Source organism: Brienomyrus brachyistius, chromosome 2 (genome assembly GCF_023856365.1).
Source record: "Brienomyrus brachyistius isolate T26 chromosome 2, BBRACH_0.4, whole genome shotgun sequence".
Taxonomy (NCBI): Eukaryota; Metazoa; Chordata; class Actinopteri; order Osteoglossiformes; family Mormyridae; genus Brienomyrus; species Brienomyrus brachyistius.
This window is the reverse complement of record NC_064534.1, coordinates 6,098,478-6,120,394: the sequence shown is the minus strand read 5'-3', so window position 1 is coordinate 6,120,394 and position 21,917 is coordinate 6,098,478. Positions and strand designations below refer to the sequence as shown.

Sequence of the window (21,917 nt, the reverse complement as noted above, 5' to 3'; positions counted from 1 at the left end):
CACGGTGTTCCAGTTCGCGAGGAAAAAAACTGGGATCCATGTGGGAGTGCCCAGTGTGGACGGGACGGACGGGACGGTGATCAGGCCAGACACAGGGGCGCCCGTGTCGGCAGTGCGCACCAGGGAGGTCGCTGATGTTCTACATATAATCGTGACTGTTGTATTATATCAAACAGTTGGGGAGGGGGCGCCGTGTAGTTAATAAAACCATATTCCTTAGTAATTGCAATCGGTGCTGGCTTGGGCGAGGGTCTGGGGAGGGTGGAGAGACTTTCCGAGAAGAGGAGGGTGCAGCCGGAATAGCCTGACGCTGACGTCAGCTAGTCAGGGGCTCAGATTGATGCGCGGATTGATGCAGATTGAACCTGGTCCCTCGTATTACTAATACGCTGTCGCATATTGTATAATTTTATAAACCAATATGTGCAATTGGTACGTAGTAGAGTATTTTTGTGAACGGGTCCATCCTTTTTTAACGGTTATTCCAATGTGAGCTGCCCACGTCCTGGACAATCGGGCAACAATGCGTTAGAGCAGGGACGTTTAATCTTGGACAGGGGATCAGGCATAGACACAGTAGGAAGGCACTAGTCTACCTGAATTGTCTCTGAAAATACATCTTCCTTTGTTGATTTCGTCTATCCACCGCAAGTCTATGCAATTTACAGCTGGATGTGATTGGATGGACAAGGAACACTGTACTACACCAGTTTACCACCACGGAAATCTTCAATAAAACAAATAATAATACTAATTTAAATAATCTGAATAATTTATTTACGCGTAACAGGTTACAGTTTGTTCGCAGATACTGGAGTTCGGCCCAGTACTCCCCATTAACGAGGGAGACCGCCCTGCTGCAGCGCCATGGCAGCGGTACCCCGGCCTGTGTACTGAGAACCGCTATATGCAACAGGAACAAATTAACAAATTAACAACAACTGCTTCTCGTCAGCGAGGCTTGCTTTCATTAAATCTCAATATCACACTGGCTGTTTTTAGGCTGTTTTTAGGCTGTTTACCTGCTTCGGATAATGTTTCTAAACGTTTTATGAAAGTATTTCAATATTTTATTTCAAAATACAACTACGACAATTAGCAACAATTAAGTTCGTGAAATAACTCGGTAGGCCTAATTAAACCATTTCACTATAAATAGGTTTCTGTTAATTGATTAAACAGTGACTTGTATTGACGTGTATTGAAAGCTCTTTTTATTTAGCATATCTTCTATATGATGCTCTATTTAAATCCAAAGTATTTATTAGCTTTGTCATAAATTAAATATACTCTCCCTCCACTGTTTGCGTCTTGTCAAAATCGTGGGCTTTACGTAGGCTGCCTAAAGAACCGCCGATCCTTTCCAATATCCGAATACAAAGAAAACTTCAATTTGCATGTTTTATTTATCAGTTCGAAATTTAGGCTATGTCAGCCCATTTAATATCTTGACAAATCCAAACAAGATTAAGTATTCACATAAATATCGGGACACGTATTCTTGATGATAGGTTATTCTGTTCTTTACCCTGGTTGTCGCTCTTTCATATTGCGAAGCCTCGCTCTGTACGCCGACTTCAATAAGGTTTTTATCGCCACCTATCGTCACCTTGACGTTAATTAAAATGTTTTTCGCGAGGGTGGAATGGTGGTTAGCACTGTTGCATCCTTTGGGACCTGGGTTTGAGTGTTTGCCAGAATTTCATGTGTGTGGAGTTCTCGCCGTGTCGCCAACTTCTGAGGTGGCACTGAATAGTAAAAGGATAAAATTAAAATTTAGACTCTGCTCGCTGGTGAGTTGTGCTATTTTTAGAACAGGTCCGCGGGTGACTCATGTGGTTCCTTGGGGGGAATACTGGTGACCGCCCCCTGATCTAGACTTTTTATATGTAATCCAAGCAACCCAAGTTCAAAGTGGTGGGCTTTAACAACCTCACATTTAATTTGTACAATATTTAGGAAAAGGAGGCTATTTTTATTTTAATCATGATTATTTGGATATGCATTAATGCAAGGTTAGTCACAGTACGTTTAAACTATTGTATATATGCAAGACACAAAAAGCGTATGGAAGTGCTAACATAAAAAGGCAAGATACGTACCTAAATTTACACTTTATCCTTTAATTTATTTAATATCTGTTCTTTAGTATGTATCACTAGTATATTCTTGCTTTGTGTGTGGTCTTTTTGCTATAAGTCAAATGTACCTGTATTTGTGCAAATGGAAAATAAAAGATTTGTCATCATTGTTATCAATATTATATAAGCATTTGCGGAGTGCAGTACTTCACACTCTTGCTGAGGTGCTACTCTTTTTATTGATGCAGTGTTTTTGTGACTAAATAAGTCATTCGGGGTGTTATTAAAAGCATAGTGTATTCTTTGGACTTAGACATTTTTATCTATGACAGAGTGGTAACACTTATTCATCGGTTTAGTTGGTTCCTACCCACCGAGCAAAGATGTGTCCCAAATTTGATTTTTGAATGTCTTTTTTTTGATGTTGAAAGGAAGATGTCTTCTGAACATCCTATGACACACCTGTCTTGCACTTCCACAGGTAAGGAGCATTCACTGATTACAGTGCATTGCTGCACCTCAGGGATGAGAACCTGAGTGCAGCCATGCAGCAGGCGATACTTCAACACAAGTCCAAATTGACCAGTGTGTTTTTTTTCTGGAGGCTGGAGTCTCAATCCTACAACCAACCCCCCAGTTTTTCCCCTATAAGTTGGAGGACCTCCTTATAGTGCTGGATGTAGAATAACATCACACCCAGGATGAAGCAATTGCCATTAGGGGCCTTGCTCAGAGGCCCAATGGAATAGAATCACTCTGGGCATTCACAGGATTTGAACCAACAACCTTCCAGTTACTGAAACAGATCTCTAGCCTCAGAGCCATCACTCAACCCTGTACTTCTATAGATGTGTAAAAAAAATACCAGATGTCCAGCTATTGAACTGCATATCTACGTCCGAGAAGGGTCGCAATCAGATGTCCAAGTTCTGAACCTAATTTGCACATCATGCAGACATACAGGTATGATCTTGGACTGACCGACTTTCCACAGGAATCCCATCACTTCTCCACAGCAAGCTGACTCAGCTAGCTGTACCGTTAAGGACGTGTCAGTGGACTACCAGCTTCCTGACAGTCAGGAAGCAGCACGGAAGGCTGAGCACTGACCTATCTAACCCTAATGCCATCCCAGTATGTGTGAATTTACCAGAATTATGTGTGGTCCATTGCCAAAACTCTCACCCCTCCTGTTTTCACTGTACTCAAATAACTACCTCTGCAGACAAGTCCATCAAAATCTTAATGTTTGCAGATGACACAATGGACTCACTTCCAAATATGATAAGACCTATTACAGAGAAGCGTGTTATCTTGCCACATGGTGTGTCAGCAGCAACTTGGAACTAATTGTGGTCAAGATTGTGGAAATGAAACCTGTCTTCTGCCGCGGACCCACGCCTAACTTTCCTTGGAAATTGGCGGCCAGGCCGTTCTGTGGTTGAGTATTTCAAATTCCTGTGGAACACAGTCACCAACACACTGAAGTGCGATGTGCAGATCACCTCCATCACCAAACAAAGCCTGAAAGGCTGTTTGTCCTATTCCAGCTCAAAAAAGCTCAAAGTCTCCCATGCATCCCACTGATGCATTGCCATTACCTATAGCATCTTGACATCCTCTACCACCATCTGGTTTCCTGCTGCCTCCACCCTCTCCAAGATCAGGTTACAACGAGTGATCTGCTCAACTGAGAAAATCACAAGTTGTCAGCTGCCAACATATATTAGACCTGTTCACGATCAGGGCGTAGGAGAGAGCTGGGAAGTTTGCTGCTGTTTCCCCGTCACCAAACTGCCATCAAGTGCATCATAACTTGGAGCTCAAGTCATCTCCACAGTATCCTCCCCATAGCTGTCTAGCTTCTAAATAAACTCACCAAGTACCTCAGCAATCACCCAGGGTGCAACCCACTCATCATTCCCCTCTTGTCTGACATCTTTCCTTCACAGCATACCTGCAATATCCTTTCAACTTGCACTAAAATTGTTTCTGCACTAGTTCTATTGCGGGGGTGGCATGGTGGTGCAGTGGTTAGCACTGTTGCCTCACACCTCTGGGACCTGGGTTCGAGTCTCCGCCTGGGTTACATGTGTGTGGAGTTTGCATGTTCTCCCCATGTCGTCGTGGGGTTTCCTCCAGGTACTCTGGTTTCCCCCCACAGTCCAAAAACATGCTGAGGCTAATTGGAGTTGCTAAATTGCCCGTAGGTGTGCGTGTGAGAGTGAATGGTGTGTGAGTGTGCCCTGCGATGGGCTGGCCCCCCATCCTGGGTTGTTCCCTGCCTCATGCCCGTTGCTTCCGGGATAGGCTCCGGACCCCCCGTGACCCAGTAGGATAAGCGGTTTGGAAAATGGATGGATGGATGGATAGTTCTATTGCTGTTTCTTCTGTTAACCTCTGTGTTCTTATTTGATTCCTATTTTGTTCCTCAGTGCTCTTATTTGATTCCTATTTTGTTCCTCAGTGCTCTTTGACGCGTTTCCTCATGTATGTCTCATAACTGTTCTGTATTCCATGTTTGACAGAAGATCACAAATAATTCTGGCATGTTCACACATACTGGCAATATAGAATATAGACAAAATCTACACATCTGGCAGATTTCCCATGTTGGCTGGGTAATAAAAGTTCATTCAATTGTGCTGCGAAATCTCGTGAGTAGAATTGCTTCTTCCTGTTTGTTGAGAAATCTGGCAATAAACGTAGGTTAATTTTCATTGCACTGATACTTTTTACTTTTTCAAAAAAGTACTGCATTTAGATAGGTCTATATCTAGACTGGGATTAAAAATTGCCACTGGACTTTGGGGTTCACCCCAAGAAATTTTGCTGATGGGTGGGTCCCACTCAGGTTGTTTCCTGCCTCGTGCCCATTGCTTCCGGGATAGGCTCCGGACCCCCCGCGACCCAGTAGGATAAGCGGTTTGGAAAATGGATGGATGGATGGAAAATGGAGGGATGCATGGGTCCCACTCTAAATTTTCGCCGACCCAGTTGGTGTCACGCCAAGACAAGAAGCATGACCCAGAAAATAAACAGCTAAGGTGCAAAGCAGACTCTTACAGAGGACTTTATTATATAGACTGAACAGGTCCGGGAGTGTAAACAGGCAACAATGAAGGGACTAGGGACCAGAGGCCCGCGAAGCACTTATACACATGACTAACAGGGGGTCGAATGCAAGGCAGCTGCGAGTGACTAACAAGGGGGCAGGAATGAGAGGGGAGGCTGACGAGTGCAGGGCGAGGCTTGTTACAGCCATGTTGGGGAGTAAACAGGAGGGTGTGGCAGACATGACGTGATAGTGATCCACCCAAACTCGTGCCTTATGGGCAGGCAGGACTCAGGGACCCAGGGACTAGACAGAAGGACAGACACAACGGGTCAGATGTAACGGGACAATACAGACAGATAACGCCATTGAACACCAGAGCAAACTAGACATCGCCGAAGGCTTAAGTTGCGCTCCATAAGAACTTGTAACTCAGAAATTCTGAATTCCTCGTCAGAAATTTCAATTGTGGACCCCCCCCCTTCCCCAAATTCAGAATTCCAACTTGTGAACTCGGAGGAATGGACACAACCCCAAGCTCAGAATTCAAGATGGCCACAGTCTTTATCAACAGAAGTGAAAGTTGTAGTTTTATACAGTACTGTTGTACTGTACACTTAACTAGGCTAGAACTGGGGACAGTTTCATTAAGCAGGATTTTTTTGTCAGATTTAAGAGAGTCTTGGCTAAATGTAAGTGAACAAAGAGAAACTGGGGTAAAAAAAATCCACTGGCGACTATGAGGCAAGAGCAGACGACTGCGACTGCGAGCGGGGATAAGCCAGAGCCCCGCTAGGGGAGTCCGGCAAAGCAGGGGCCCCTGAGGTAGACTGGGTCGAGGTGGGACACGGGGAGGAAAACAGAACTTATCCAGGACAACAGGGGGGCAGACAATACAGCCAAGAGCGGACAGAGCTCTTATTCTGTACTGGGTGTGGTTTGTTACAGCCGTGCAAGGGAGGAAAACCGCAGGGTGTGGCAGACATGACGGGTAAGATGTGGCAGCTGGGATCCTAATTTTTATGGATTTTCTCATTGCCTTAATAGTGGTTCTGAAATCACCTGCTGTGGTAGATTGTTCCTGTGAAAAACCACAACATGTTGGCCTTCCATCCATCCATCCATCCATTTTCCAAACCGCTTATCCTACTGGGTCGCGGGGGGTCCAGAGCCAGTCCCGGAAGCAATGGGCACGAGGCAGGGAACAACCCAGGATGGGGGGCCAGCCCATCGCAGGACACACTCATACACCATTCACTCACACATGCACACCTACGGGCAATTTAACAAGTCCAATTAGTCTCAGCATGTTTTTGGACTCCAACGCTGGTCCCAGAGGTGTGAGGCAACAGTGCTAACCACTGCACCACCATGCCACCCCATGGTGGCATACCATTTCAAATAAATGTTGCAATATTTCCTCGTGCAAATGAAACATCCACCCAACATTTGTGTCATTAGATTGAGCTAGATACATATATTGTAACATTATGTGCTAGAGAAATATGGCACGGAGATCATATTTGGCAATTTTTCTTATGCAACTTATCGGATTTTCCCCTACTGCTTCCTTTTAACTGAGATGAATTCATTTGTCACTCTAATTATACTATATCGGTGATGCTCCTTGATTTACATTTTTTGCGTATATTAATAGTAAAAGAAGGTGTTATCAGTATGTACTTGGGATTGTTTCTTTTCTTTCTGGCACTGACAACTGGATATAAGAATACACTGAGTTTAAAACAAAGTACAGTTAAACAACCGTTCCTTGTTTCTTTACAGTTTGCTATATAAATTCAGACTCTGCGAAAGACTTTACTCGTATTCATTTAATGTCTTTCGCTTGTTGTCCAGACCCGACTCCGATGATTGACGACGTAGTGGCAAATAATACGACGCAGGAACTTTCGGTGAAGTGGAGGATAAACTTGGATGACGACGGGCAAAGAAATATCACTTTCATAATTCAGATTGCTCGTGGGAAGAACTTAAGCAAAGTTTATGAGGTAAGGTATAAAAGAGGTGCCTCGCGGATCTCAAGCCTTAAAAACTTGGCATTCCCGACATTACTAAGCAAGACTGTTTGTCCATTAACTTAGACGATAGTACACTTCGATCGAAACATCGGCGACGGGACCTTGCAGTGGAAATGGATTTCAGAATGGCCTTTGCAATGCACAGACCATTCAGTGAGAATAAAGCGCCTAAGCGATTCGTTCGCCGCTAACTGGAGCCAGTGGAAAACTAACTCCGGTAAGATGCATTTGCATGGCTGTACTTAAATCTTGCATCAATATCGGTCCATATCTTACTACCAGTATTACAAAAGAGCAAATCGATGTATTTTAAGTTCATTACATATATTGCTGCCTACATGCTGATTAACTATAGACTGAGCTACACTGGAAGATGAGAAGAATTGGAAGCGCTTGTTAAGCGTCTGTCATAGACGCCTGGCAGGTGATTGGGATCTTCAGCATTGATGGTTACCTTGTAAATCTTTACTGCTGTGCACGTCGTAGCAGCTGGATTATTATATTTACGAATCTTAATGATCGTTAATTTAATTCAGAATTTCTAGTAAGGTGGCGAGATTAACTGCGCAAAAGGAACCGCTTCGAATCGCCTAGCAAACGCAGTCTGTAGCCTGTGTCGTTCGGGGTACACTTTCTTTTGCACAACATGATTCAGAGAGAAAAAATACACGTATTTGGTGGCCAGACGACATCTATTAATACATTTCCAGCATTGATGTAATGACCATGGTATTTATTTACCTCCTCGTCCGGATATAACTAGCATTTTTATTTGGAGTTTATGTGAATATTAGAAGTTGCTTTACAAAAACTGAAAGTTTCCTTAACGGGGTTGATTACTGCATTTAGGCATTTGTTGGTTGGCATTTTGTAAGGGTTTGTAGATGTTAATCACGCCAGTCACATGAGATCAAATTATTTCGCAACCATTTGGCACAGCTTGATGTCGTATCCAAAACGAAAACCGGCGTGGAGGAAGCTGCATAAAACACCCACTCCGTTAGTCAGCTCCCAATTTCCAACGACTGACTAAAATATTCTTCAGCATGGCTACCTTGTGACCTGGGACGTGTGCTCATTTTTTATTACCTGTGATGTATCATTTGATCTTTATCTTAAAAGTCTAAAATACGTGAATGGTTATGCATGATAAATAATAGGCCCAAATAAACGAATACTCGTTTATATTTGACATTTTATGTATGTATGTTCATTTTGCCGTAGAAATCGTCTTGCTATGAAAAAATAACAAATGCAATCAGCAATAAAAACTAACAAGGATTTTTTTTTCCGTTCTCAAAAAAAAAAAAAAGTTACCGATATCCTGTTAAGCTGAGTAAAGATCCTAGTTAAGTGCGTTTGTTATTGTGTTGCTGGGGTATCGTGACCCAGAGCAGGTAGCGACAGGGGGAAATACTTGCTAAAGCGAATATCCTCACTAAGGTTGTGGGACGTGGTTGTGGGTTTTGACGAAGACCAGTGTTGGCCCCATGTGAAGGGTAACTAGTTGATTAACTGAAAATAAGAGAAATAACAATCGTGGGTTACAGGAACATTGATTCGTGGTAATCGAGGACTCAGTGGTTATACAAGGGTGAGAAACGCTTTTCTCAGAATTGGGAAAGACCGTCCCTTTGATCGATAAAAGGAAAAAAAAAGAAAAAAGGAACTGGGAGATGAGCGGGTGTGTTTTGTTCAACTGGCGTCAGTAATTTTTTGGAGTTTGGGCCTTTTCAGCTTCCGCAGCGAACACTGTTACTCATTCAGCCACCGGCTACAGTACTGCCTATACATCAGCTTATATTTACATCTCGTTTATTTAGTAAGCACCTCCTGTATTTTTAAATTATGAAACAAGTAACTTTGCAATAACTACATTACTGAAATGTAATTTTTATATAAAAAAAAAAAACATGGAAAAATTCACTGGAAAATTCACTGTTGCGATACTGTAAAGTGTATTATCCTCTTACCTCCATTTTTTTACCCACCAGCCCCCACTGGATTATTTGTGGCTCTCTAAGCTCCCTCACAGTGCTAATGGTGGAACTTTAAAGCCTTTTGACTGGAAGCCTGACTTTCTCACGGACCACGAGAGATCACATTGTCTAGTTGGTGGGGGCACTTATCAAGGCGCCTAACTGTAAACCACACCCCCCCCGACCACTTTGCAGCCTTCAGTTAGAACGCAAGGATGACGTTAGATTTAGCTTTCAGTTTTCAAATTCGCAGCCCGATTGTTATAATACTGGAGGGGGGAGTCGGCGGACCACCTGACCACATTTAGGGTTGTTATAAGGCAGCGTTTTTTCCAACCCAGTCTTCGGGGATCCCCTGACACTCCACATTGCTTCTTCCCAGCTTCCAGGAACAAAAATGTAGACTGTCTGGCAGGGTTAGGGCTTGACTCGGACAGATTTGGTGCGAGGATGGGGCATGGTGCAGGCAGAAATGGTGGAGGTGGACAACCCACTTGCAGCTTGCAGGGAAAACATGGCGTTATTAACAAACTGAAAACACAAGGAACACTAGAAAAATAGAAGAACCGCAAGGCCTCAAAAGCAAAAGGGATAAACAAAGACTAACGACAACAGGTGCGGGGAAAACAAGGGGCAGGGAGGCTGCAAAATAACGAAATATTCAATACCAGCGGCACCATCAAATAATCACAATCAACAAACCACTGGGGAACTAAACTGAGGAAGGGACTTAAATACTGAAACTGAACTGGGTAACAAGACTAACACGGGGCAGGTGAGACTAATTAACAAAGACTGGGAAAACAGGCCAGAGATGAAACTAATAATTAAAGGAACTGGGAGGGGAAAACTGAGACAGAAACACAGACACAGAATTAACACGGGGGGGTAAAACACCACCCAGGCACAAAGCAAGAAACCAAAAACAGAAAACAAAGCACAAAATCACAGTAACTAGAAAATCCCATGAAACGCTGCAAAAATAGACGGGGCAGGATTTGATCGCAAGACTGCAGGATTCACAGACAGCCACACGTTCAATGAGTCGAGCCATGCGGCTGGTAGGAAGCAGAGGAAAACACAAAGACTGACAACAGGAGCTGACAGGGTCAGGGGATTGACTGGGGGTCCCTGGTTGCGAAACACTGTTATAAGTGTATTTCTGTGCCGTGCTTCACTCCTCAGGTTGTTGTGATACAGATTGAAAGTTATTTCTCACGTCGATCTCCCTTCTAAATCTGCAGGTGTACGAGCACCGGATGACGAGCCTCGGATATTCCCTTTTCAGCAGGTATCCTCATGATTATGATCATCATTATTATGGCAGTAATAGTAGTAATAGCAGTAGTAATGTTTTAACAATATCTTTTATTGTCTAGCTACTTCGGGAGGGGTCATCCGGTCATTTTTGCTGCATCGTTCCAAGACGAGGAAAAATAAGAAGCTTCACTTTTAAGCATATTTCCCGTCCACATTCCTTAATTGACGAGGGAGTCTATGGAATCATTGTGAATAACCTTAATCGCACGAATGAATTTGGGATTCTTGCAACATGTGAGGACTCCAATGCACAAAAAGCACGGACTCTGAACTATGTGTCAGGTAAGTATTGCATTTTAGACCAAAGTTATATGTTTTTGGTTTCTTTTCATATCAATCCATGCTCTATTGTCACTTTTCCAGTACAGAGTAACGGTGTCCTGGGTCATACTTTATATTACTTCATAAAACCTTATAATGCTTTACTTCTTTTGCAGTTTATGTCCAAAAGCACTGAAGCATTCTGTCACAAAGGGCAATTAAGTGATTATTTTATTGTAATAATTATATTACTCCCTTAATCTAGTCCCTCCCCAGAAACCAAGAAACATCAAATGTGAGACGCACGACATGGAGCATGTGAGCTGTTCCTGGGACACTGACACCCCCCCGAGCCTGAAGTATAGCTTCACCTACCATTGCATCCTGACTTTACAGTAAGTATAACTCTACCAGTCCTACTACACCCTGATTTTACAGTAAGTATTACACCCTGATTTTACAGGGACTACTACACCCTGATTTTACAGGGAATATTACACCCTGATTTTACAGGGACTACTACACCTTCATTTTACAGTGAGTATTACACCCTGATTTTACAGGGACTACTACACCCTAATTTTACAGTGAGTATTACACCCTGATTTTACAGGGAGTATTACACCCTGATTTTACAGGGAGTACTGCTTCAGTTATACTCAAGTGTAGCTCTACTCAGCTGTGTTCTTTGGTGCAAGTATGCATCTATAATGCCTAAAATAATGTGAGTAACCAAGATCCTGCAGTAAAGTGAGGTGCACTTTGGTACTGACATCTAGCTGAAGGCATATAAGGAGTGTTAAAAACTCATTTTTGGAAAATGAGAATTGCATTAGTTGTAAAAAAAATCATACTAAATTTGTGTATGCCATTTGTCTTCCCTTGAATTTTGCAGGAACGCCACCATCACAGGAACCCAGGACATGTACAACCAGTGCACCTTCCAAGCCATGCCAGACCAGAAGGAGTACAACATGACAGTGAGGGTGACCAACAGTCTGGGAGAGGAGAGTGAGAGCCTCGGCTTCCTCATCACTGACATCGGTGAGATGGAGTCCAAGCTTCAGATCTCGCAGATACATCTTAGCTTTACTGGGGTCTTCAGAGAGCAGAAGTTAGCATGGAGGTTAATCTGAGGTTAATCTGAGGTTAATCTGCAGTATGGGACTCGTGACCAAAAGGTTGAAGGTTTATCCTGGATTTCACCTTTAAATTAGCAGGCATATGAATCGGTCAAGAGTAAAAACTAGATCAAGTAATGCGTGATATTGGCACATTCTCGATATTCTCCTTCTGCGCACCATCCTGAAGTATAAAGGATATGACACTGAAGTGTGCATGTAGCCATATGCTGAGTGACCTTCTGCCTGACTAAAGAAAAGAACATGAATCTTATAGCAGATTTTAACTAAATCTTTTATTTTACAAACGTAACTTCCTCTTTAACTTCTCCTTCTTCTCATCCTCCTCTGTGGTGATGTGGGTGAAAGATAATTTCATTATTTGGGGGAGGGCACATATCCAACATATTTTACATGGTGAAATCTCACCCCCCCCCCCAGACTGGTGGTAATACTAAGAATAAAGTATGATTTTTTTATACAGACTGTCCCTGACTTACAACCCATTCAGCTCACTCCAGCTCACACTTACAACTAATTATTTTTTTTTCCTTTAAATGAAGTAAATATCTGTCAAAAATACATTTGGGGCAGCTGTGTGCCCAGCAGCGCAACGCTACCTAATTCACGCTGTAAGCATATGACAGTTGCCGTGAGAAAGTACAGTGTGACCATGCCGACCTCACACGCATCTCTCAGTCTCATTCTCACACTTAAAAGGCAGTGTGACCTTCCTATTCCCACATAACGTCCATTTTGACGTACAACCTATCTGCCGGAATGGAACCCAGTTGTACTCGGGGATAGTCTACACTTGACTGAACATTTATTCTCTGAAGCTCTGCCTTTCCCCCCGAAAGCACCATGAAGGTTGCAAATATAGTGGTAAAAATGAGGAAAACAGGCAAACATACGCCTTAGACAAAAGGGAGATGGTAAAACAATAAGGAACAACTTTGATGCTGTCTTACCCTTGTAACCCCACACTCTCTTTTTCAGTGTCACCAGAAGTCCAACTTCTGGCAGTTATGCCAGCTACCCGCCATGCCAACGTGTCCTTCTTTGTAAAAGGGAACTTTTCCAGGTTCAACCTCTCTTGCCAAGTCAAAACCAGTGATGGAAACCTAACCGGGAAGGTGAGTGACGCTGGTATCACCCCACAGAAGGAGAACCGTCATGGTGTCCTGGGCCGTTGGAGGGCTGTCACTGTTACCTGTCATTAGGGAACCTGTGAGTTTCCTTGAGTTCATCACATAAACTTGAGCTGAAGACCCGTGTTGCGACTGCGTTCCTCATGCCTGGCGTGACTGGTTCTCACTCATCCCATAATCTCCAGTATGTGGAAACCATTTGTTCTACAGGAGACACTGAAGGGCCTGACCGGCAGCCGTTACCAGATCACGGTGGGTGGTTTGCAGCCCTTGGAGCAGTACACATTGCTGGTGTGCTGCTCTTTGGTAGGATCTGCCCGAGGGTTTGGACAATGGATCAGCTCCCAAAGATTCACAACACACGCTGAACGTGAGTGACAGGATGCGCTTGCCACACGTTTGCTGCACGTCCTGATTTTGCCGAGTTTGACGTGTCCCTCTCTTAATAAGGTAGCGTTTCACTTCTTTAACCAATCACAGTCTTTATCGATTGACATCACCACATTACATAAATCCAGTGTGTTCTGTTAAGCATCAAATTGAACAGATTTGTAAAGTACCCATTTTATTGTGTATGCTTTTGTTAAGGGACAGGTAATAAATACAAAACTTAGGAAGATGCTGACTTGAAAAGGCTGGACAGAGCAATGTAAGCAGGATAATATTAATAATAATACTAATAACAACAAGGGTTGAACTAGAGACCTTCCAATCACAGGCAGAGAGGCTTAGCCTGCTAAGTCACACACCAACTCCAACTCAATGGAAGGACCAAAGTGGTGATGTCATACTATGAAGACTGTGATTGGTTAAAGAAGTGAATGACTGATAAAGAAGCCTTTATTGATGAACCACTTATCCTGGTCAGGGTCACCTGGGGCCTGTTCCTCCTTGGGTAGGATCCCAGGCCTTTGCAGAACATATACATAACAGGCAATTAAGAGACACCTAGTAGCCTAAGTGCATCATCTGGAGAAGATGCAAACTCCACAGATTGAGAGTAGAGGCAGGTTTTAACATGAGGAAACAGTCCCCATTTTTGCTCCCTCCCATCTCCTTGCCATACAGTCCTCATTTTTGCTCCCTCCCAGCTCCTTGCCATACAGTCCTCATTTTTGCTCCCTCCCAGCTCCTTGCCATACAGTCCTCATTTTTGCTCCCTCCCGGCTCCTTGCCATACAGTCCACATTTTTGCTCCCTCCCAGCTCCTTGCCATACAGTCCACATTTTTGCTCCCTCCCAGCTCCCTGCTATACAGTCCACATTTTTGCTCCCTCCCAGCTCCCTGCTATACAGTGCTCATTTTGGCTCCCTCCCAGCTCCCTGCCTGAGCAGAAATGTGAACTGTCTACGGGCTGCCGAGGATGGGATTGGGAAACACTGGCTTGTAGTAAAAACGGTGACACTACAGATGTCGCAGTGCTCCTCAGCCGACCATAGGTCACCTTGCCTTCCTGTAGTGCACACTTCACTATGTTGTTGCCTCTGTGAATGTACACTTCATGCCTTCTTAGTCTACTTCTCCCTGTTTTATACAGCCCCGTCTGTGAGCTTGGACCTATGGAGAGCTGTACACCAGTCCAGTGGTACTCGCAGTGTTACTGTCATGTGGAAGATAGTATGTTTTTCTTTCATTTCCAAATCCTTCGTTTCTTTCCGCCTAGATTGTATCCTGCTGTTGAGTAATACTGTTGCAGAGAAAAATGTGATATTTTCCCAGGGTTTTATCTGCCTGATGAATTTCACTAACTCATAAAATTTTGGCCAAAATCCTCAGTCACAGGGATTGACACTGGAATTTGGAAGCATCCAAGAAGGTTCTAGAGGTTCTCTGAATCTCCCTCTTCTGCTTTTTTTATTTAGATTTACAACAACAACAACTCCAAAACAGACATTTCTGCATATGAAGTTCAGTTTGGGAACTCAAAGCAGATTGTAACTGGTCAGGACACAAATCACACCAGTATTAACATTAGTCTCAGCACATGCAGCATTGCTGTCAGAGCTGTCAATGAAGCAGGGTCCTCGCTCCCGTCATACATCGTCGTCCCCTCATTTAGGAGTAAGAGTGGTGAGAAAAAAGCTTTAAATAATCTGATGCCTTTGATGGAGTTTGGTTCCTAAAAGTATTACAGCGTGATTGTGGTTTTTATCTGAACAGTGACCTCTCCCAAGGCTAAGAGAGTGAGCGGCTATCCCGTGCAGGGCATCCCGCTGTCATGGGAAGCGTGTGATTGGGCTACCTGTGGCTACACCGTGGACTGGTCCAAGGCAACTGAACCCAACCAGGTTGTCAACTGGGTCAAAGTGCCTGTTGGGTCCACCAACCTCACCCTTTCTGCAGGTAACGCGATAAACGTAGGCTGACCTCTGTAGCCCCGATGTCCCACCCAGATGGTGGTTCAGCTGTGGACTCCTATCGTTTCGGTCTGGTTCAGTCCCATTTCTACCCCTGCTTTGACAGAGTGGTTCGAGCCAGGGTGCCGGTACACCTTCCGCGTCTTTGGCTGCCATGGAAACGAGCATGTTCTGGCGGAGGCGTTTACAGGCTATGCAGAGGAGTTGGGTGAGTGTGGGTGCGTGTGAGGGGGAGGTTGGGATACCACCTCCTTCGTGTAAAATTCCAGTCTTTGACCAAAAGTATTGCATGTGGAGACACCGTTCCAAAGGTTAGGTGTGTTTGATAGCGAAATCGTAATACAGCCGGCCGTCCCCAGGTTGCGATCAAGAAGTGTTCCCTGAGCCTGCTTTTAAGTCGAATTTGTAGGTAAGTTAGAACATAATATAAATAGTAATAATACAGCAAAAGTAATAATAACCACATGTGGTACTGCACTGTACCTGAAGCCGACGAACCACTGGGGCGGCGCAGTGTTTTCACTGCATCACAAAGTAGCGCTTACGTTCATTGTTACAAACCAATTTAACTTGAATTTTTAATACAATAGGCTTTATGGCTGTCCGTAAGTCAGACGTTCTTAACCCAGGGACTGCCTGTATATGGCAGTGGGATCCCCAGTATATTGAATACATTGATCATTCACTTTATAATGCACCAGTTTATTTTGTTCGAGGATGGTTGGTTTGGTGTTTCTGTTTGCTTTCGTTTTAAACCTGATCTGGGCGTATCCGCATGTCCCAAATTCACGACGCCTGTCTCCTGTTTTTTCATGGAAGCTGAGATTGTTCGGCTTCTCCTTTTTTCACGCATCCAGCACTTGCGTTTCTCCCTCGTCATGCGGCTGTCAAGCGTCCCTCTCCCTTGATATATCATGCTAAACCTAGACGTACAAATCAAAACTGAATACCGATCCTCTGGTACAAAAGACCCCCATTCAGCAGAAAGGTCATTCTGTTCCCATTCTTTGTTGTACGATGTAAGACTTTACATTTTTTTGGCTGGATTTTTATATTCTGCTGTCCACCTCGTCTGTTTCGCTGCTTTCAATGTGACTTCAGTTGTTTTTTTACTAACATAATCTTTGAACATGGCGCCAATGCGTGATGCTTCATTCATCACTAACTATGCATTCTGTGTGTAGAGCGTCTCTTGTTGTATTATTGGCTAAAGACACAGTATAGTCTCTCTCTGTTATAGCTATAGCTCTGATTGAGTACAAGATTCTGTGTCCCAGAATGAAATCAGTTTTTTCCAAGACAAACGACCAAAATCTGGGGTGGTTCTGGGAAATCCTGGACGGGTGGCAACCCTAGTGTGGAGGTGGGGTCCACACCCACTGTGGATAATTTTAGAACTCCAGAGGTTGGAGACTCAAGCCTGTTGCTCAACTCCACAGCTCAGCCCTTCCGTTCAGGTCATGATTAACGGCAAGAGGCAGCTGAGATGAGGCGTTTATGAGGCAGCTGCACACATTTCCAGAGCTCACTGGCGAAACAGTTTGTGAGTCAGTAACTGACACTGATGCTACAAGCCCAGAACATGAGGAAAAATTTGGCAAAATACTTAAATTTGATAAAAATGCGTAATAATGTCGAAGTAAATCAGCATAGGCTTCTTTAAATAAAATATATGTTAGGCAAAATAATTTAAATAAAATTCATTTTTGAACAGTAATTAGCAAATCGATGCTCTGCTCTGCTGTTTATTGGTCTCTATTAGTTAATTAGTATCACATTAATGCTAGCTGGTCATGACTGACCTGAGCTACTGCCCGGGGGGGGGGGGGGGGGGGGTTTGTATCTCTTGTAACTCTTGTATCTCTTCTCTCCTAGAGCCCAGAAGAAAACCAACACTCAATCCTGTCAGTATTAGCTCATCTTCTGCTTTGTTAAGTTGGGAATTCAATGATGATGATCCTGCTGACCCTGGTTTCATCACGGGGTACCGAGTCACGGTCAACGTAACGGACAGCCTTCAGCTTGGTGGGTGGAAGACGATGCTCCCGATCCGATGACTGACAATGATGTCAGTACAGACCAAGTACAGACAAACCTAAATACTTTCGTAAGGTTCAGATCCCTGCGTCTGCTGGCTTTCCATGCATGAACAAGCAGGTACCCAGGTGTTCCTATTAAAGTGGCCAGTGAGTGCTTAATGGATTTAGTTGAGCAGGTTAGTTAAACTAGTGGATGTTTTGTGTCATTCCCTGCCAAGTTTGTCCACTGGGTTACAGGAGTCTTTGAATACCACGTTGTAATGTAAACATTCTGTTGGCCTCAGTTTTTAGGGAACAGTTGAATGATCTGCACATAAAGAAGGTCATAGTCGAAAAGCTACGGGATGGGACCAAGTACACCTTCGGGGTGCAGGCGTACACTAAGGCCGGTTTCGGGCCTCCTGATGAAACGACTGCCACTTCCCCCTCAAACCGTAAGTGTACACAGGCACTGCCGGACAAAGAGTAAGTAAAGACCTGGTATCCATACAGCTCACTAACGCACTAATACAGCAATCACTAAAGACGTGCTGTAGGAAAAGGCCGTCCTCAGTTTCTTTAAGCTGTGTCGGCCACTTTGGAGTGATGATAAAATGATGGAGCGTTACACTTTATCCATCCCTCTTATCGAAGACACAGGACTTCTGATACAGCTGCTGATTCCCCTCCTGCTGCTTCTGGGTGCTGGGATCCTTGTCTCTTACTACAGTAAAAGGTGAGTTACCGATGGGTTAGTTGCAGCAATGCTGAGCTTTGGAACTTTGGAATAAAAAATGGAAGAAAATTAAACACAGACAATCAAGGCAATGAACATTCAAGGTTTACATAAATATGATTTTCATGTTATTTGCTGCTTAATTTTATGGAATAAATTTTAGTTAAAATGAATCAATAAATGCTTTTGTGTGTTTGAAATATATGCAATGGGGTAGCATAGTAGCACAGTGGTTAGGGGTTCGAGTCTTCACCATGGCTTCATGTGAATGCGTGTGCCTGCCCTGCGATGGGATGGTGCCCCATCCTGGGTTATTCCCTGCCATGCTTCTGCGATAGGCTCTGGACCTCCCAGGACCCTACATAGGACAAAGCGAGTATGGAAAATGGATGGATGTATATGGAACTTAAATGAGACGATGTGACTTCTGTTCAGTGTTTTGTAAATACCTGTGATACACACTGACTGTTCGCATCCCCGTGGCCCCCCCCCAGGATTAAAGCTCACGTCGGGCCGTTCTTCTTCACCCCCGTTAAGCTGACGGCTAGGAAGCTGGAAATGAGCAGCTCTCTCTACGAGGTAAGATGACGGGCAGCTTCCTCTTAGTTCCATTCTGCTGGAGATTAAGGAGAGAGCAAAGCTTTAAGAGGCTCTGCCACTCTGACCTTCAGTTCTCTGGCCTGAGGTGGGTCTGTGAAGACACTCCAGCAGCATAGATGTAAGTGTCAGAGTGTAAAACACAGGTAAATACTAAAGTAAAAGGGGCACTACATTAGCAAGTAAGTCGTAGGGGTTCTAAAGTACATTTGAAGTTTGTGTTTCTGTTTTGAGTTAATTAAGCAATTAACATCTGATTGATTTTACAGTCAGATGTAAAAATGTGCTCTGGACTGCTTTTTGTCCCTTGTTTGGTTTGATGTTTGTGGGCATATTGAGCAGGAGCTTTGCTACTGAAGATTAATCACTTGAAATTTTAATCAAGCTAAGAATGACATCACTTACAAGGTTTATGCCCAGGTACCAAAGCTGCTTTGGCAACTTTCTGTGGCCTCCTGCCCCATGTGTGATGTATCTTTTAATAAAACGTCCGTTTATCTACTATAAGTGATGCCGTTTAGGTCCCAGACATTATAAGACTAAACTACCATCCAACTTTAGGTCAGTGAGAAGATAAAGGCTTTGAAAGTTGAGGACTGCCCCTGTTCCAGCATTGACGTGCTGGAGGAGAGCAGCATGGAGAAGCATCAGATGATGGATACCAAAATCCAGGGCAGCCAGGTCCCATACGCCCCTCAGTCACCTAGCAACAGTCTTTGTGGTCATGTGAACTCAGGCATTTCAGGTATAACCAACATGACGTACTTCTCCACGTCTGAGCCTTTACCAAACTACATCGTTGTAGATTCTCCAGCTGGGTCTTTGGAATACATCACCACTACAGACATGCTTTGCTAAAACCATTTTTACCAGGAATCATAAGAGCCACAGCCCAGCTCCAAATGGACCATTTGCCTTGTTTTGCGGCTAAAATTATACAGAAGTTACTTGACATACTAATCGCAAAAACTACTCCTTCCACTTAATGATATAAAAGGATTTATTTTAAATCTGTTTCAGAGGAAGACTGTCCCACTGTGATATAAAGTTCTCTGTGCACATTGTGTTTGTAGCCACAGTCCTTACCTTCTGTAGTTAGCATTAGCATTTCTGAATGAAAAAGTATAATGATGTTCTTTTGCAGGCCTGAAATTAGCTAGTTAGGGTATTCTCACCTGAACCATTTAACTAGCTTTAGCTGACATTTGGGATTGTATTACGCTAAATTGTCGTTAGGAATAATTGTGATGTTGAAAGGACATCTTGTGCCACAAGAAGAAAATGCGTGAAAATTGAGGTCAATGTTGTTTTTATTATAGAACATTTTAATCGTAAAGGTTAAGTGATTAATGAAGCCTGATTAATTAAGATCTCACAACCCAGGGCACATGGCGTAAGAGAGGCAACAGTCCAAAATGAAGTGTTTTGTGTTTAGTCTGCGGCTGTGCTGCCTGTCCTATGTAAAGTAAGTAAACATTTCGATCAAAGAACAGTTTTCCCAGAATATTGTTGCTTAAAAACGGTGTTTCCAGTCGGAGCTAACGCAATACTCCAAAAACTAGCTGGCAATTACATATTCGTGTATAAATATTACATATTGCTATTTTAATTTTCTTCCTATAGTTAATCATATAATTATATAGGATTTATGTGTTTTTTTCTGTACATCTCCCTATGATAAAAAGCACAATCGGGGTTTTCCTGACCACAACTCAATGTATCATCTTTTGATTAAATATTTAGCTGCTCTCTATGGATTTTGCGTGTTTGATATTATCTGTCACTCATCACCCACTGCGTCTTCATGGCTAACCATAACATCCCAGTCCTGGTACATGGCCACACCTATTGGTTCATTCCAGGAATATCTAAAATAACTTACGCAAAAGAGGGGGCCAGTTCATCCAGGGGATCAGAAGATAAATGAAGACATTTCACTTCCATCCATACTTCCTTCTGCGTTGTGAAACGGGGCTACGTGTCAGCCAGCGGGCAGGATTCGGTTAACGTTTCGATGAGAAGCTGGCAGAAGGAGACCTCGCAATGCAGTGGTACTGGGGAAGGGAGCTACCGTGACGTTCATAGAACTGGTGGACGTCTTCATTCATTGCGACAGTCCTGCTGCTGTGAAGAGCAGAACCTCTTAAACGAAAGGAAACATTACGGAGGAAAACAAATAAACCAATCTGATGCAATACCAGCCACACTACTAGACAAACACTAGACAGAAAGGAACTGCAGACCATTTCGCAACCGGTCAGTAGGACGTCTGGCGTCAGTGTTAAGAGGGTCCAGTTCGGACTCCATGGCAACTGGTGTTCTGGGGGCACATATGCACCCGCCAAGTGTGGCAGGTACCAGACGGCTTTTCCCCTTTCAAAAGACAGGTATTCTGCTCATGTCGTCACTTCCCATGATACACCTGGTACCACCTTCCTTCTGGTAAAACGTCCCGTTAAAGCGGCATTAAGTTTGCACAGAGCTGTAAGGAACCGTCTGACCGACGTCGCCGTAGGAAAGTTAACTCGCCTTCATATTCTTTCGGCTGTGGTGGAAACCTCCAGGAAAGCAGAGCTCACAAACTCCCCACGCGCCAAAGGGCCGCTTATTACCCTTCATTTGTGCTCTATGATCTCTGCGCTTCCGCCACCTTTGTCGGCAGATTTTGCTTCCTGCAGACGTCTGTACCAATTTATAAAGATTGAAATACAGTCATTTCGGGAAACAGAGGAGTTCCGCGCACGGCTGCCACGTGTGTGGAGTCTGTATGCTCTTCTCGCGTTGCGCAAGTTTCCCCTGAAGCTCTGAGAAATGCCCATGTCGTGTGGACAGGTATGTGCTCAGGGATGCACCAGCATCCCAGTAAGGGTGCTGACTGAGGTAAGCTCCAGTGCTCCCCAACCCTGACCAGGATAAGCATTTAAATGATGGATGGATGGATGGATGGACTGCACCCTTTAAAATGCTGCACCCTTTAAAAAACAGCAGTCAGCTGTCCACCAGCAGAGGCAAAATCGGCTACACAAGCGATTCTGGGAAGTTGACGTTTATTTTATTAACATTGTTACCCTTTAATAAGATTGTATGCTTCTGGGGATTTTAAATGCCCCAAAATGTACACATTTTATTTTACAAGGAAAATCACAACTTGGGCAAAAACAAAACAAATTAAATTATACACAGCTTCATGAAATATTTTAA

General features: G+C 43.7%; 1 protein-coding gene across 1 annotated transcript; it reads left to right on the top strand.

The window, feature by feature from the left end:
* Positions 1-67: 67 nt before the first annotated feature.
* osmr (oncostatin M receptor) lies at positions 68-20,466 on the top strand. The gene is made up of 18 exons (XM_048998294.1): positions 68-127; positions 6,994-7,145; positions 7,239-7,392; positions 10,399-10,445; positions 10,534-10,756; positions 11,001-11,130; positions 11,631-11,779; positions 12,856-12,992; positions 13,218-13,377; positions 14,546-14,625; positions 14,871-15,078; positions 15,169-15,351; positions 15,472-15,573; positions 17,241-17,390; positions 17,689-17,838; positions 18,038-18,119; positions 18,614-18,698; positions 19,278-20,466. The coding sequence occupies exons 2-18, from the start codon at positions 7,005-7,007 to the stop codon at positions 19,572-19,574; spliced, it is 2,478 nt and encodes an 825-aa protein (XP_048854251.1). The 5' UTR covers positions 68-127; positions 6,994-7,004; the 3' UTR covers positions 19,575-20,466.
* The last annotated feature ends 1,451 nt before the right edge of the window (positions 20,467-21,917 follow it).